We start from the raw sequence: 13,838 nt of genomic DNA, 5'->3' as shown, positions 1-13,838 counted from the left end.
CCATTTCTGCCATTTGCCACAACGCCATCTGCTATGACCTCATGGCAGTTTTTTACCCTTCTACCCTGAGTCGTCATTCGCCATCAAAAACTATTATTAGAGTTTAAGCCTGCCTCTCACTTTCCTTTTGTTAGAGCAATGCTGCAGGGCCAACACAATTTATTATTTTTGGCCAGTTGTTAGCCAGCAATATTTAAAAGTTTTAGTTAAAAGAATGGTGTTGAGCTACTAAACTAAGGCTGCATTTGGAAGGGAGACTGAGACTGAGAGATAGAAATTGAGATACAGAGACTTAATTAAGTCTTTGTATTGTGTTTGGTGTAAAATATACTGAACTGAGTTATGTCTCAGTATCATATTTGGTTTAAGATAAATATAGAGACCGAGGGATAGATTTGGAATTCGAAAAGTTAAATGAGAGTATTTTTGAAAAAAAAATGTTATTAAAGTTTTAGTCTCCCTTTTTACTGAAGAGACTGAAATTTTGTGTCTCGAGAATGAAATTTTAGTTCCAGTCTCTGATCACCAAACACAATACTCTATCTCAGTCCGAAACAAATGCAACCTAAAGTGTTGGCCTGCTAGCTAAAGGTGCTCGCCAATATACATTAAAATTGCTGTCCCTTTAGCTTTTATCTTTTTGTTAATAAACATTTGTCCCCTGCATATTTATCTTTACCTTTCAATTGACATATATGTTCTATAAGTCATATTGCATCCTTTCAATTGACATATTGTATCATTGTTAATTTTTGCACACTGCTTCAGTAACTTCCATGAGGTGGTCAAAGGAGATCTACGTGTAAACAGTCTCACTGTATACATGATACACGATAGGGCGCAATAGCGTCATTTGATCCATGTAGCAAACCCATCTATTGTTGTTGTTGTAACCTGCCGGTGGCAATGGCTTCACTTACAAGTGTGCATAAATCAATTAAAATATTTGCTTGTTTTAGCAAGACGGAATATATGGAATGTAAGTTCAGTCTGAGAAGGGAAAACTCCAATATAGAGGTGAAAATTGGAGAGAACACCTTACGAAAAGTTAAAAGTTTTAAGTATCTTGGGTGCATCATACAGGATAATGGAGAGATTGAACATGATGTAAATCATAGGATCCAAGCAGGTTGGTCAAAATGGCGGAGTGCATCTGGTTTTATATGCGACAAAAAAGTGCCTTTAAAACTTAAAGGTAAATTCTATCGCACCGCTATAAGACCGGCTATGCTGTATGGTACGGAGTGTTGGGCGGCTAAAGGAGAGCACGAACATAAGCTGAGTGTGGCAGAGATGAAGATGTTGAGATGGATGAGTGGTCACACGCGATTGGATAAAATAAGGAATGAAGATATAAGGGAGAGAGTTGGAGTAGCACCCATTGTGGAAAAGATGGTTGAATCGCGTCTCAGGTGGTTTGGACATGTGAGAAGAAGACCGATAGAACATCCAGTCAGGAGGGTGGATGAGATGGAAGATGGACAAAGGGCGAAAGGCAGAGGAAGACCTAAGAAGACCATCCATGAGGTGGTCAAACGAGATCTACATGTAAACGGTCTCTCTGTAGACATGATACATGACAGAGCACAATGGCGTCGTTTGATTCATGTAGCCGACCCCACTTAGTGGGATAAGGCTTTGTTGTTGTTGTTGTAGTGTTGCACTTTTTTTAGTGTTTTATTAAATTGATTTCTTATGTCTTTTTTCGGGTGGTGCAAGCAAGCTGTTGTTATTGGCTTTTTCCCAAGATTCTTCCGCATGCTGCTGTAAGTTGCACACTTGCACTTGAGTAAGAAATATTCACACTTTAATTTAAGGTCCTTTTTTTTTACCCAACCGGCTCTGGAAATTACATATATATCCCAAACTGTAACCTTGCTTTTCACAAAATGATGTTTTTATTTTGGGTTTATTTTAAAAACTAAGCTTTTAGACTTAGAATTTAGAAAGACTTTCTATGTTGGTTGCTTAGTTTTTAAATGTGACTACTTTCAATGGCTGCAAACTCAAAGCTATAATTTTTTTTAACTGTATATATCAGTAGTACATAGCCACTCACATGTCTCTCTTAAGCTCTGTACTCTCTGCTCTTATTTCTCTCTAGTTTCACTTGGGAAAACCAAAAGCAACATTTTTTTTCACTGTTTTTCTACTAGTTGAACTTCAACTCATGCATGATAATGGTTTTGGGAAGCTTAAAATTGTTTAGTTGAATTATTGAGGAGGAAGATGGGTTTTGAGTTAGTGTTAGTTAGCATGGTTTTGGTGTTGGGTTGTGGTGGTGGTGAGGGTAAAGAGTGCACAAACCAGCCTACACAAACACACACATTTCGTTACCATTTGTTAACATCTAAAAACCTAACATGGAAACAAGAGGTAATGTCACATTCACGCTATCATTTGACTCCAATAAGGAACATGTCCTTGAATGAGGAACAAGAAGATGATGATTGGACAATGCTGTTTGGGAGAATGAAGATGAAGAAGGAACCAGAGGGTTTACTGAAAGAAGTTTCGTTGCATGATGTGAGGTTGCATGGAGGTTCAATCCATGGTCAAGCACAGAACACAAACTTGAAGTATCTGTTAATGTTGGATGTTGACAGGTTGATTTGGAGCTTCAGGAAGACTTGTGGTCTCCCTACTCCTGGAACACCATATGGAGGCTGGGAAGATCCAACCATAGAAGTCCGGGGTCATTTTGTTGGTTAGTCTTTCCTATTTCCGACAACAAAAATGCTACGTGACTGTATTTGTGGATGCGGGTTACTGATTTGGTGGGTGATTTTTTGTGTACAACTATTTCATTTCATTTCATTGATGGTGTGCAAGCATTTTTGTTCAGGGCATTATTTGAGTGCATCAGCTCTTATGTGGGCCAGCACACACAATGAAGCATTGAAGAAGAAAATGGCAGCACTTGTTGCAAATCTCTCTATCTGTCAGCAGAAGATTGGGACAGGATACCTTTCTGCATTTCCATCTGAGTTCTTTGATCGTTTTGAAGCAATTCAATATGTTTGGGCTCCCTATTATACCATTCACAAGGTACAACAACTACTACAACTACCATGTGTGACTTTGACATGATGAAAATTGGAGTAATTACTTAATTTATGCAGATCATGGCTGGCCTTTTGGATCAACATTCTATTGCTGAGAACCCTCAAGCTCTGAAAATGGTGACATGGATGGTTGATTATTTTTACAAGAGAGTGAGGAATGTGATCAGAAAGTACAGCATAGATTGGCATTATCAAACCCTGAATGAGGAAACTGGAGGAATGAATGATGTCCTTTACAGACTATATTCCATTACAGTATAGCTTAAATTAATACCCAATTTGGTTTCTTTAACAATCTATAAGTAATGGTGTATATACTTAGAATTGTGAATACTTCAATGTATGCAGGGAGATCCAAAGCATCTAGTACTGGCTCATCTTTTTGACAAGCCATGCTTTTTGGGGTTGCTTGCTGTAAAGGTAAGGGGTTAAATTGATTCTTTTACTATATTATATAAAGTACGAACCTATTACCAACAATACTAGATATTTAAGGGACTAATGGTTCTAGAATTATGTTTTTTCACATATGTAGGCTAATGATATAGCTCAATTTCATGCTAATACACATATCCCAGTTGTTGTTGGATCTCAAATGCGATATGAAGTCACCGGTGATCCGCTTTATAAGGTGAATTGCTTTCTGTCTGTCTGTATGTTCATTACATTGTTGATTTAAATTCCAAAGGCTTGATATTTGTATATTTGTGTTTTATTTGGTGTTAGGAAATTGGAACATTCTTTATGGATATTGTTAACTCTTCACACAGCTATGCAACTGGAGGAACATCAGTGAATGAGTTTTGGTATCATTGCTTTCAAAATAACTCCATATAAGCTGCAAAGTTTTTTGTTTCTACTTTGATACTTTTTCTGCATAGGTCTGATCCAAATAGAATGACAGAGACCCTAAAAGAAGGAAACAATGAAGAATCATGCACAACTTATAACATGTTGAAGGTACACTATTCAATCATGCATCAGTTTCTTGGTGACACTTGATATTAGTAATGTTGGTGAATGTCAGGTTTCGCGCAACCTGTTTAGATGGACTAAGGAGATATCATATGCTGATTATTATGAACGTGCATTGACAAATGGAGTATTAAGCATTCAAAGAGGAACAGAACCTGGAGTTATGTTATACTATCTTCCACAAGGTCCTGGGGCCTCCAAGGCTATATCAAAATTCGGTTGGGGAACTCAGTTTAACTCTTTCTGGTGCTGCTATGGAACTGGTGCGCGCATATATACATATATACATATATACATGCTTTGTTTGTTCTATCATATCTTACAAATAGTTGAGTATAACAAACTAGGCTATGTCATGTTTCAATAGGAATTGAATCATTCTCAAAGCTTGGAGATTCCATCTACTTTGAAGAGGAAGGGAAAAATCCTAGTCTTTACATCATTCAATACATATCAAGCTCATTAAACTGGAAATCTGCTCAAATCATGCTTAACCAGACAGTTGTTCCTCCATCTTCAATGGATTCCTTTCTCAGAATCTCACTCACTTTTTCTCCTACTAAGGTTGTCTTATCTTTATGCTGCAGATAAATACCATCAAGCCATTAAGATTCTCCAAATTTCTCTTCTTATTTCATTATTCTTCTTCTAATGCCTATGTTGCAGAAAACTAGTAGTACTTCATCTACTCTTAACCTTCGGTTACCAACTTGGACACATATCCATGGTGCTAAACTCACATTAAATTCTGATACTTTACCTTTGCCTTCTCGGGTGCATCATACAGGATAATGGAGAGATTGAACATGATGTAAATCATAGGATCCAAGCAGGTTGGTCAAAATGGCGGAGTGCATCTGGTTTTATATGTGACAAAAAAGTGCCTTTAAAACTTAAAGGTAAATTCTACCGCACCGCTATAAGACCGGCGATGCTGTATGGTACGGAGTGTTGGGCGGCTAAAGGGGAGCACGAACATAAGCTGAGTGTGGCAGAGATGAAGATGTTGAGATGGATGAGTGGTCATACGCGATTGGATAAAATAAGGAATGAAGATATAAGGGAGAGAGTTGGAGTAGCACCCATTGTGGAAAAGATGGTTGAATCGCGTCTCAGGTGGTTTGGACATGTGAGAAGAAGACCGATAGAACATCCAGTCAGGAAGGTGGATGAGATGGAAGATGGACAAAGGGCAAAAGGCAGAGGAAGACCTAAGAAGACCATCCATAGAGCACAATGGCGTCGTTTGATTCATGTAGCCGACCCCACTTAGTGGGACAAGGCTTTGTTGTTGTTGTTGTTGTTGTTTACCTTTGCCTTCTCCAGGTGTGAAGAATCTACCTTGTGCTCGTGTCTTATGCATAGTAAAAAAAATGAATAAACATATAACAAATAACAATAATATTTAATTTTAATGCACTGACTGTAACCCATTGTGCAGGAAACTTTGTGTCAATAACCCGGAAATGGAGTGGTAGTGACAAGCTGACCCTTCAATTTCCCATTCCCCTAAGAACAGAGGCCATCAAAGGTACCTTCACAAAGTTATTATTAATTTCCATCTCTAAAATTTATCAAATTATTCTTATGTCACAGTGTAAATGTTACTGATGGTGATACCTTGTGTATTGTTAAATTCAGATGACAGGCCTGAATATGCCTCCATTAGAGCAATTCTCTTTGGTCCCTACCTTCTTGCTGGACATAGCACTGCTGATTGGGACATTAAAACTGCTTCCAATGCTTCTATTACAGATTGGATTACCCCAATTCCAGCCATTTATAATACTCAGTTATTTTCATTCTACCAACACTTTTCAGGATCATCTTTTGTCTTAACAAGTTTAAACAATTCACTGACAATGGAAAAATCACCAAAGCCTGGGACTAGTTTGGCTCTTCATGCAACCTTTAGAATCATTAATATCCAAGCAAAACATTCCTCAAGGCTTTCAACTACACTGAGAGATTTTATTGGCAAATCAGTGATGTTAGAACCGTTTGATCATCCTGGAACACAAGTAGGTTCTGTTTTTGTTCTGGTAGCAGGATTGGATGGAAGAAATGAAAGCATATCCTTAGAATCCAAAAGCCATAAAGGGTGCTTTGTGCATAGTGGCATGAGTTCTGGTAAAGAAGTAAAAATAAGATGCAAGTCTAATTCTGATGCTGATGCTTCTAGTTTCAACAAAGATGCAAGCTTTATTGCTAGAAGAGGACTCAGAAAATATGATCCTATAAGCTTTGTGGCTAAGGGAGCAAATAGAAATTTTCTACTGGAGCCATTATTGGCCTTCAGAGATGAGCATTATACTGTTTATTTCAACATTCAAGAGTGAAATAAAAGGGTGTAACTTTGTTCAAGTATCAAACAAAATAATAGTTGGTGCTTTGTCTTCAATTGAAGAGCTAATAAATGGAGAGTGAATCTGTGAATAGTATGTATCTGATCTGCTGCAGTTAGTAACACATGAATTCCTGACATAGGTAGAGAAAATAATTGAATATACTTTGATGATTGAATCATTAATCATTGCAACTTTGTTACACAATGAATCTACATCAATCATTTCATGGTAGCCCATATTGGCTTATCTACCACCCCTTTGGTTAACCTTTATCTGTGGTCTATCATCCATGGATTAATGTATAATCATAATCACATGAAAAAGTGATTTAGCTTAAACATAACTGCATGCATTCATCACATGTAGGCACCGCCAACAAATATGTCACTCAATTCCTGTTATAGCTATGAAGAAGAAGCATGAATTGGATGAGTACATGTGAAAATTGGAATTAATTTGAAGTAGTGATGAGAGTGATTAACCAAATCATATTTGGCACTTTGGTTTGGTCCATGTCACAAGCAAGTGGAAAAGGAATGAAACATTAGCCACTGAGAATTAATTAACAACACATGTTTCATTTCATTTCAGACAAACGTTACAAATTGACGACCTTTAATGCATCATCAACTATGTTTTTTTGGTGATTCTCTCACCCACGTGTGTTGTCTATCATCCCATTGCTCTTATCCACTCATTTGTTTACTTTTTCTAATATCTCAGATATTTATTATCCTAGAAAGTTTTCAGATTATTTAAATTTTTAAAAGGGTTTATTTATCTTGTATTTTAAGAATGTGTGTTAATATTATAAATTGAAAAAAAATTTATTAAAAATACAAAAAATTTAAATTTCTAATACATTTATTTTATATTTATTTTAAAAAAATAAAACTTTTCACTAATGATAATAATCTTATCATAGACACATTAATTAAATTCTTTTTAACTCAATTATTTTGTTTTGTATAACTTTTACTATTTAATATTTGATTTTTTTCATATATTTTTTCTTGATTCTATCTAAAGAGTATATAATAAAAGATTACATCTAAAAATATAATTGAAAAAAAATGGAGAGAATCCGAAGAAAACAATGTCGCCAAATCTCAGCTTCAATTTTAATGTTAATTGTAACTTTAACCCCTGCAATAAAAAATAGAAGAACAAAGAACAAAGTAAGTGATGAAACTGAAAGCAACGTATGATTTGATTCCGAGATAGGAGTAAGCTAGCTAGGAACAAAAAATATCCATTTTCTTTCACACATCAAGGTACGACCTCAAATAGCCAGTTATGGTGAGTATGAAAAAGTCATTAACACATAATGCATTAAGATCGTACACCAATATGGTCCTCTAAAAAGTAGAAAACGATAAGTGCACAATAAAAGGCAAAGGAGAAAGTGACTTGCAACTTTGGAACCACATTTTATTCAGGTAATCATCACTTTCAAAGCTTAAATTCGTTTTGGTCTGCATTCACATTCATGCAAAAATAAAGAACCAACGTGCATGGGGCATATATCCAATTAAGCTTAGTACTTTATTCAGCGTACACAATTAATAACTAATAATAAACACATGTAATGTCTTCTTAAATTCCTATTACAAAATTACAAAAGCAACCATCATTAATTAAAATAGGGAGCCACTTAAATAAAGATGTCAAAAACGTCTTTTTTTTAAGATGTTTTTTAAAAATTAATATTTAATACATATAATCAATTAAACTGTATTATTTTTTTATTAAAAGTTAGACTGGACAAATCAGTTTAACAAAAAAATTAATAAATTAAATTTTGAATTGGTATAAATTAATATTTTTTATAAAAAATTACTACAATATCCCTATTATAAAACACAACTAAAATATCCCTATTATATATATATATATATTGAAAAGTTTAAATTCTAACCCTATAACGACAAAGAAAAAAAAGTCTAGAATTTAAAATTTTTAAAATTAATATATAATAAAGTATTTTAGTCATTTTATATAATAAGGGTATTATAGTTATTTTTTATAAAAATATTAATTTAGACCGATTCAAATTTTGATTTACTATTTTTCGGTCAAATTAATTTATTTGACCTAATTTTGACAAAAATAACACAATTTAAGTGATTATATGTGTTAAATTTTAATTATTAAAAAACATCTTTAAAAAAAGACGTTTGATGCATCTTTATGGGAGCATCTCCCATTAAAATATTACAGTACCTTTTATGAGAGGGTGAGAGTTGTTTTAATTTAATTATATGGTAGAGCTAACAATACAAGTTACAACACAGCATTAACATTAACAAGGTTTGTTGAGGGGCTTTCCGCAGAGGCAATCGTTGAACACAAACGACGACGCTTCGAGGTGATCGAACGGTGAGCCCGTCGGAATTGGGCCACAGAGATGGTTGTGACTTAAATCCAAGTGGCCCACATAGGAAGCTGAAGTTATGGATTTGGGAATGGGCCCACTAAGCTTATTGTAAGACAAATCAAGAACGGTGAAGTAAGATCTAACACCGAACGCGTCTGGGATTTTACCATCTAAGCTGTTACGACTTATGTTTAAGTCACTTATTCCAGAACTAAACAGGCTCACGGGTATGGGCCCCGAAAGCCTGTTCATATCCAAGTTTAATGTGGAGAGAACCGCCATTTTACCCAGCGATGAGGGTATGGGCCCGGAAATTAGGTTTCGTGATAGATCTAGATCCGCTAAGCGGTAAATTCGAGTGAGTGATTCAGGAATGGGCCCGCTGATCTGGTTTCCACTTAGTAAGGCCCGGCTAAGCATTTGAAGGTTTCCGAAGGCCCGTGGGATAGGCCCGGAGATCTTGTTGTTACGGAGGTCGAGATGCATGAGGCTTGTGACGTTCGTTAGCGACGGAGGGATCCAGCCGGAGATTGCGTTGTCGGCGACGTTGAGGACGGTGAGGCGGTGGAGTCTGCCAATGTCGGAGGGGATTGTGCCGGAGATTTGGTTTCCGATTAGGTCGATTATGCGGAGGAACGGTAAAGAGGTGATGCAGCGAGGAATCTCGCCGGAGATTCCCTTCCAGTCGGCGATGGTGATGCTGGAGAGGCGCTTGAGCTTGCAGATCTTCGGAGAGATGTATCCGGTCATGTAGCCAGTTCGGTGTGCTCTCTCGAATATTGGCTCCTCCGACTCGCCGCGGAGGTTGATGTCGGCGACGCGGCGGGTCTCCTGGTCGCAGCTGACGCCGTACCACTTGTTACAGCAGTCGGCGCCGGTCCACGAGTTAAAGATTCCAAGGTGAGGCTCGTGGAGAGCGGCTTTGAAAGCAAGCAGCGCCGCCCTGTCTGACGGCGGACACGAAGTCACGGCGGAGCACATGACGAGCAGTACTACAGCTAATGCTGCAGCTGCTGGCGTAGTCTGTCGTGTACAAGAAACGCCGCCCATTGCGGTGGAAGCTTTTTTAGTTTTGGCGGAAGAAAACGCTGTTTAAGAAGTTATCAAGTGAAATGAAAAAAATGTGCATGGCAGTATGGAGCATCTCTGACAACGTAATTTATACTGTTGCCTTTTGTTTTATTACGATTTTGCCCCCCTTCCCCAGCTTCTATCCAGGGAAGTCTTTGCCTGTTTAGTCAACTATTATCATTAGTTTCAAGCACATTATTTAACTTTAAATATTCATTATGTGCAGGTTTATCTCTATATAAATAATTTAATATTTTAACTAAATTATTTAATTTAATATCTTTGGTAATTTTATATATAAGATATAACTAGTTGAATTCCACATCTACATTATTAAAATATATTTCAATTGTTTAACTACAATAAGCATTACTTGTATACAAATAACTTCTTTTGAATTATTATTGTTTATCGCTATTATATGATAAAATGTATAGTTAGTGAGAACATAGGAACATGGGACATGGGAGTGAGGATTGGTTTGGGGTAGCTGTGTGTCTAACCAAGGCAAAGGAACATGGGAGTGAGGATAAGTTTGGGCACCTGTGTCTAATACAAGGGTGTGACAGGTACACAGATTATTGAGGGTTTTGAATTGCATACATACATTCACATGCAATTAGATGAAATTTCCAGACCTAAATATAAATAAATATTATCAACTTATTGTCTTCTAGTTATTACATGTATGCGTAGGTATTATTATTACTATTAGATTAAGATCCTTCAAATTGACCAATGTCTCATTTAACTATGGAGTTAATTATATATTGTTCGTTCTTATATAGCAATCACATTTCCAATTCCTGTAGGGCGTGCTTAAATAATAGAGATAGAGAAGATGTCACATACATGTGAGTTGGGAAAGGGTTCATGAAATTTTGTGGTTTCGGGTTCTTGCTATTAAGGTAGTAATGAAGTTAGGACCATGTCATACTCCAATATGGATTCATGAGTATTAATAGTATATAGTATGGTACAATCAAAACTAACCCCACAAATATCTAAATCTTTGTCCCCCCAACTTTAATTTGGATCGGAGTTAAGTTTAATTCCATAGTAATCAATTAAATGTACTTGATTCAAGTCTTTATTAGCCGTAGCCAGTAGGATAAGTACCGTGCCAGAATAATCTGGATATGCATAAACTAAAATGGAGGACCCTTGTTAATCAATTCAATTGCTTCATTGTGGTTGTGGTCACAATGAGAAATGACCCACTTGTTTTTGCATTGCATTGCATGAAGATCTTGCATATGGGTCATGTTGATATATATGATCAAGCTGTCCGAAAAGGACAATATATCTCCCATCATATCGTATCTTTTTTCTTCCTCCCATTATATTTTATCATCACCCTCTCTATCATTTGTATTTTTCCTTCTTAAAATAACAATTCAATTAGTTATCTTTTAAAAATGGTACGATATTCAATCTTTTATTATAATAATTTAAAAAAAATAATAAAATAAACACATTTAAAAATTATGAATAGATTTAGTATTTTTTTAAAATTAAATACATATTTAAAATACAAACTTATTATATTGGGTAATCGAAGATTAATGGGCTGGACTTGTAAAGTTAGCTCAAACGTCAGGAAGAAGCGGTCTCCGACTTAGCTTGCGTCTAGGAACTGTCGTCCGACTTGTATGTGTGATAAGATGGGAGTGGTACCTGCAAAGACACTCCGATGCCTAAGTTAGCAAGGAGTCTAGCAGGTTTAGAGAGTATTGGAACTTAGAGATACCTGAGGAGTGTCAGTGTGTATTTATAGTGGTGAACCAATAACCATCGTTGGAGTAGTTCCATCGTTTAAGGTGGATAACCATCTCTTTATCTTAGGGAAGTTGAGATATGGCTCCTGGAAGTGGGTTGAGAGATTTTAGGAACAGTTACTTATTTGAATAAGCGTTATCTGCCAGCTATCCTTCGACCTCGACTTCTTTGGAATGGAGTCTACGTTCAGTCCGACCTCTTTATAAGGAAGTCAGTTGATAGCAAAGGCCAATCTTTGGATTGGACCTTTTTGGGTTTATTTAGATCTGAGTCCTAGTGCTGGGTCAGGTATGAACAAAACTAAATAAAACTAAAATTTTAATTTTAAATTTTAAATTTCTGTTTCAGATTTAATATATTTAATTATTAATATATTATAATTTAAATACAACAACAATAAAGTCTTGTCCCACTAAGTGGGGTCGGCTACATGAATCAAACGACGTCATTGTACTCTGTCATGTATCATGTCTACAGAGAGACCGTTTACATGTAGGTCTCGTTTGACCACCTGATGGATGGTCTTCTTAGGTCTTCCTCAGCCTTTCGCCCTTTGTCCATCTTCCATCTCATCCACCCTCCTGACTGGATGTTCTATCGGTCTTCTTCTCACATGTCCAAACCACCTGAGACGCGATTCAACCATCTTTTCCACAATGGGTATGGGTGCTACTCCAACTCCCTCCCTTATATCTTCATTCCTTATTTTATCCAATCGCGTATGACCACTCATCCATCTCAACATCTTCATCTCTGTCATACTCATCTTATGTTCGTGCTCCCCTTTAGCCGCCCAACACTCCGTACCATACAGCATAGCCGGTCTTATAGCGGTGCGATATAATTTACCTTTAAGTTTTAGAGGCACTTTTTTGTCGCATATAAAACCAGATGCACTCCGTCATTTTGACCAACCTGCTTGGATCATATGATTTACATCCTGTTCAATCTCTCCATTATCCTGTATGATACACCCAAGATAGTTAAAACTTTTAACTTTTCGTAGGATGTTTTCTCCGATCTTCACCTCTATATTGGGGTTTTCCTTCTCAAACTGAACTTACATTCCATATATTTCGTCTTGCTACGGCTTATGCGCAGACCATACACTTCTAAAGCTTCTATCCATAACTCCAACTTCTTATTTAGGTCTTCCCTTGACTCTCCCATAAGAACGATATCATCGGCAAAAAGCATGCACCATGGCACAAGCTCTTGGATGTGCTCTGTGAGTACTTCCAAGACTAATGTGAAAAGGTATGGACTTAAGGATGATCCCTGGTGTAATCCTATACCAATAGGGAATTCCTCTGTCACACCACCTTGAGTCTTTACACTAGTTGTGGCCCCATCATACATGTCTTTAATTGCCGAATATATGCGATCCTTACTCTCCTCTTTTCTAAAACCTTCCATAAGACCTCCCTTGGTACCCTATCATACGCTTTTTCCAAATCAATAAACACCATATGTAGATCCCTTTTATTACTACAATACCTCTCCATCATCCTTCTTAATAGGTATATCGCTTCAGTGGTAGATCTGCCTGGCATAAATCCAAATTGGTTCTCTGTTACTTGTGTCTCTTTTCTCAACCTCCGTTCTATCACCCTTTCCCATAACTTCATAGTATGACTCATAAGCTTAATCCCTCTATAGTTTTCGCAACTTTGTATATCCCCCTTATTCTTGTAGATAGGTACCAAGGTATATATTATAATTTAAATACACATCTAAAAATTAAATTATTCAAAATTCAAAATTTTAATTTTAAAATTCTAAAATAAACCTTAAACTATCTAATTATTAACTAAACTCATTCAAAATCCTTATAGAAGTAGAGAAGTCACATTTACCCCATATCCAAAACCCAGAAGGTCACATCCAAAACTCAACGGCGCACTTTAAAAACCCAAAGAAGTCATCCTCCGTCGCCGTTCGTCCGCGCCGCCCTTCGTCCGCGCCACCGTCCTCCTCGACCTTCATCCTCGACGCTGCCTTCCTCCACCTCGGCGCTCATCCACAACGTCACATTCTTCTCCTTCCAAGCTCATCTTCGTCGCTGCCGTCACCGTTCTCTGCCCGCACTCTCCTCCTCCCGCGTCAGTCTCCTTTCCTGCGCAACTCTCGCACACCGCACTCATCCCCCTATGCAACTCTGTCACGCGGCGCTACTCCCCCTGCGCAGCTCTGTCGTGCCGCCTTCCTCCTCCACGCCGCTCT

The 13,838-nt window shown here is 37.1% G+C and overlaps 2 protein-coding genes across 2 annotated transcripts; one reads left to right on the top strand and one right to left on the bottom strand.

Moving 5' to 3' along the window:
* Positions 1-1,928: 1,928 nt before the first annotated feature.
* LOC107461471 (uncharacterized) lies at positions 1,929-6,441 on the top strand. Its single transcript, XM_016079968.3, has 12 exons — positions 1,929-2,707; positions 2,846-3,048; positions 3,123-3,320; positions 3,414-3,485; positions 3,601-3,696; positions 3,792-3,871; positions 3,947-4,025; positions 4,093-4,303; positions 4,408-4,604; positions 4,707-4,812; positions 5,479-5,571; positions 5,682-6,441. Exons 1-12 carry the CDS (start codon positions 2,230-2,232, stop codon positions 6,377-6,379), a joined length of 2,511 nt encoding a protein of 836 aa, XP_015935454.1. The 5' UTR covers positions 1,929-2,229; the 3' UTR covers positions 6,380-6,441.
* Positions 6,442-8,506: 2,065 nt separating this feature from the next.
* LOC107461472 (DNA damage-repair/toleration protein DRT100) lies at positions 8,507-9,904 on the bottom strand. The gene has a single exon (XM_021129111.2). The coding sequence runs from the start codon at positions 9,813-9,815 to the stop codon at positions 8,691-8,693; it is 1,125 nt and encodes a 374-aa protein (XP_020984770.1). The 5' UTR covers positions 9,816-9,904; the 3' UTR covers positions 8,507-8,690.
* Positions 9,905-13,838: the final 3,934 nt, after the last annotated feature.

The sequence above is a fragment of the Arachis duranensis genome, chromosome 8, assembly GCF_000817695.3.
Source record: "Arachis duranensis cultivar V14167 chromosome 8, aradu.V14167.gnm2.J7QH, whole genome shotgun sequence".
Classification (NCBI taxonomy): domain Eukaryota; kingdom Viridiplantae; phylum Streptophyta; class Magnoliopsida; order Fabales; family Fabaceae; genus Arachis; species Arachis duranensis.
The sequence above is the reverse complement of the archived record's forward strand: the minus strand, read 5'-3'. Positions and strand labels throughout refer to the sequence as shown.

Excerpts from the sequence above, each read along its gene's own strand:
- LOC107461471 (XM_016079968.3), top strand. The coding sequence starts at position 2,230 with ATGGGTTTTGAGTTAGTGTTAGTTAGCATGGTTTTGGTGTTGGGTTGT. Across the intron at positions 3,486-3,600 it reads TGGGGTTGCTTGCTGTAAAG|GCTAATGATATAGCTCAATT; the intron begins GTAAGGGGTTAA and ends TCACATATGTAG. Across the intron at positions 4,605-4,706 it reads TCACTTTTTCTCCTACTAAG|AAAACTAGTAGTACTTCATC; the intron begins GTTGTCTTATCT and ends CCTATGTTGCAG.
- LOC107461472 (XM_021129111.2), bottom strand. The coding sequence starts at position 9,815 with ATGGGCGGCGTTTCTTGTACACGACAGACTACGCCAGCAGCTGCAGCA.